General features: G+C 53.4%; 1 protein-coding gene across 2 annotated transcripts in view; it reads left to right on the plus strand.

The window, feature by feature from the left end:
• The first annotated feature begins 559 nt into the window (after positions 1-559).
• Vill (villin like) overlaps positions 560-2,525 on the plus strand; it is a 13,302-nt gene continuing 11,336 nt past the window's right edge. For both annotated transcript variants that reach the window (XM_005348075.2, XM_005348076.2), the window contains exons 1-4: positions 560-625; positions 776-850; positions 1,135-1,340; positions 1,809-1,917. In XM_005348075.2, the coding sequence (XP_005348132.1) occupies positions 560-625; positions 776-850; positions 1,135-1,340; positions 1,809-1,917 (456 nt within the window). The remainder of the gene's footprint in view (positions 626-775; positions 851-1,134; positions 1,341-1,808; positions 1,918-2,525) is intronic.

Consider the following 2,525-nt stretch of genomic DNA (forward strand, 5'->3'; position numbering starts at 1 on the left):
TTTTAGACAAGATCTCCTGTAACTCAGCCTGCCTCAGATCCTCTCTATAGCTGAGAAGAATCCTGAACTTCCGATCCTCCTGCCTCCACCTCCTGCATGTGGGCATTAAAGCCATGCACCGCCACACCTGGTTCTGTGTGGTGCTGGGGGTCAAACCCAGGGCTTCCTGCATGCTAGGCATTCTACCAGCTGAACTTCACCTCAAGCGCTTGGTGGCCAGTTTCTAACTCTGTCTCCAGATGTTGCTGCTAGCTGAAGGGTACTCCTGGCCAGAGAGCTCTGCCTGCTGGGAAGCTTTCCCACAGACAAACCAGGTTTCTGTACGCCCGTCACCGCGCCTCTCCCGGTTTGCTCAAGTTTACCCAGGCCCCCGTAAGCCCATCCACTGTACCTGCCTGGTTTGCTGAAGTTACATGTTTAACAAAGGTTACATTCTCTCGTGAAGGTATTTGGAAAGCTTCGGGTGGCAGAACTATTGCTTGGAGCCTGTAACACACACCTGTGTTAGCAGAGGCTATCCCCCAACCTCTGCATCACCATCGTCCTTGCCTAGCCTAGGATGGACACCAACCAGGACCTCCCAGCCATTGACAGCCACAGAGCCCTCCAAATATGGGTTACTGAGGTGAGGGGCAAGACCAGATAGCACAGCCTGCAACATGGAGTAGTGTTGCCATCCTGTCCCTCCTCCCGGCTAGAGCTCCCTCCTCCACCCTATAGCTGGCCGTCATAGGTAAAGGTCCCTAACTTGCTTCTTGGTGACCTTCTCTCTCAGAACCTAAAAATGCTGCCACTGCCTGAGAGGGCTCATGGGACCTTCTTCGAGGAATGCTGCTATATCATCCTTCACGTAAGTCACTCGGGGAGTCTTTCTGAGGGCTAGCATGGCCCAGAGCTGAAGAAACTCAGGCCTGGAAATAAACTCTGTCTTGAGATCAGAAGCCCCCATATCACATGCCACCTACCAGGGGCTGCTGCCTTGGGGCCTTCTAGTCCCCATTTCTCTCATAGCTTCATCCAAGTGCCTGTCCACTGGCTCCTCGACCCCTGGCTCCACATCACTCACTCTCCCACCATGCCTTGGAGTGAGCCTGGTCCCTTCCCCCTCCACATATACAAATGCCTGAACCCTAGGTCCCTCGGAGCCCAAAGGCTAACCGGAGAGGGTCCAGCGACCTGCACTACTGGATTGGAAAGGAGGCCAGCGCAGAGACCCAGGGGGCTGCAGTTACTTCTGTGCAGCGCCTCCAGGAGGTTCTAGGAGAGCAGACAGTGCTGCACCGAGAGTCGCAGGGCCATGAGTCGGACTGCTTCCACAGTTATTTCCACCCTGGAGTCGTGTGAGTGCTGAGGAGAGGGGGACAGAGAGAGGGGACGCAGTGTGCGAAATACTCTGGTGAGGGTACCCTGAAATGCTGTCTTTTCTTTGGCTAACCAATAACGTCCGTGCGTGAGTGTGTGTGTGTGTTAGTGTGTGTACTTTGTTAAGATATGTAAGCTCACATACATTCATATCTACCACACAAATATGCCCTTCCATGTACTCACAACTATCTCACCCAGGGAAAAAATCATGTCTGAAATCCCCAGATTTTCCAGTCTACACGGTTCTACATGCTGATAAGCAATGCACACCTGTGCTTCATGCACCTCATGTGCTCACGCATACATATGCTCACATGTACACAGACACATGTGTCACAGACACGTACCTTCCCACACAGACTTGCACACGAGCCTTTGCTCACTCCCACACTCATTTCTACACAAGGTGTGTTTTCATTCACGGGTCCCAATCCCTTCCTCAGCTACAGGAAGGGAGGTCGAGCCTCTGCCCTCAAGCACGTGGAGACCAACGTGTACAATGTCCAGCGACTGTTGCACATCAGGGGAAGGAAGCATGTGTCTGCCACCGAGGTGAGAGCAGACGGGGACACGGTCTGACCTCCCTCCAGACTCACAGGGCCGAGTATCCTGAAGCATGAGAAAGGCGGAGAATGTGGGGAGTGTGTGGAGGGGTGAACGACAGCTCCCCAGAAGGCCCATCTCACTAAAGAGACGCAAGGCAGCCTTGGGTTCCCGCCCCACCTCTGCTCTGCTGCTGGTCTCCTGTCTTCCCTCATGCCTCCTGGGAGCTTTGAGAATGTGGGCAGAGGAAGCAGAAGCCGAGTGTACTGGGCCCTTGAAGGGAGCACGATGGGAGTGTGATAGCCTCATACTTACACACACACACTCACACACACACACACACACACTCACACACACACACACACACACAAACACCACACACACTCACACACACACTCACACACACACACACACAAACACCACACACACTCACACGCACACACACTCACACGCACACAAACACCACACACACTCATACACACACCACACACACTCACACACACACAAACACCACACACACACTCATACACACACACAAACACCACACACACACTCTCACACACACACAAACACCACACACACACTCTCACACACACAAACACCACACACACACACTC

Source organism: Microtus ochrogaster, chromosome 5 (genome assembly GCF_000317375.1).
Source record: "Microtus ochrogaster isolate Prairie Vole_2 chromosome 5, MicOch1.0, whole genome shotgun sequence".
NCBI classification, from domain to species: Eukaryota; Metazoa; Chordata; class Mammalia; order Rodentia; family Cricetidae; genus Microtus; species Microtus ochrogaster.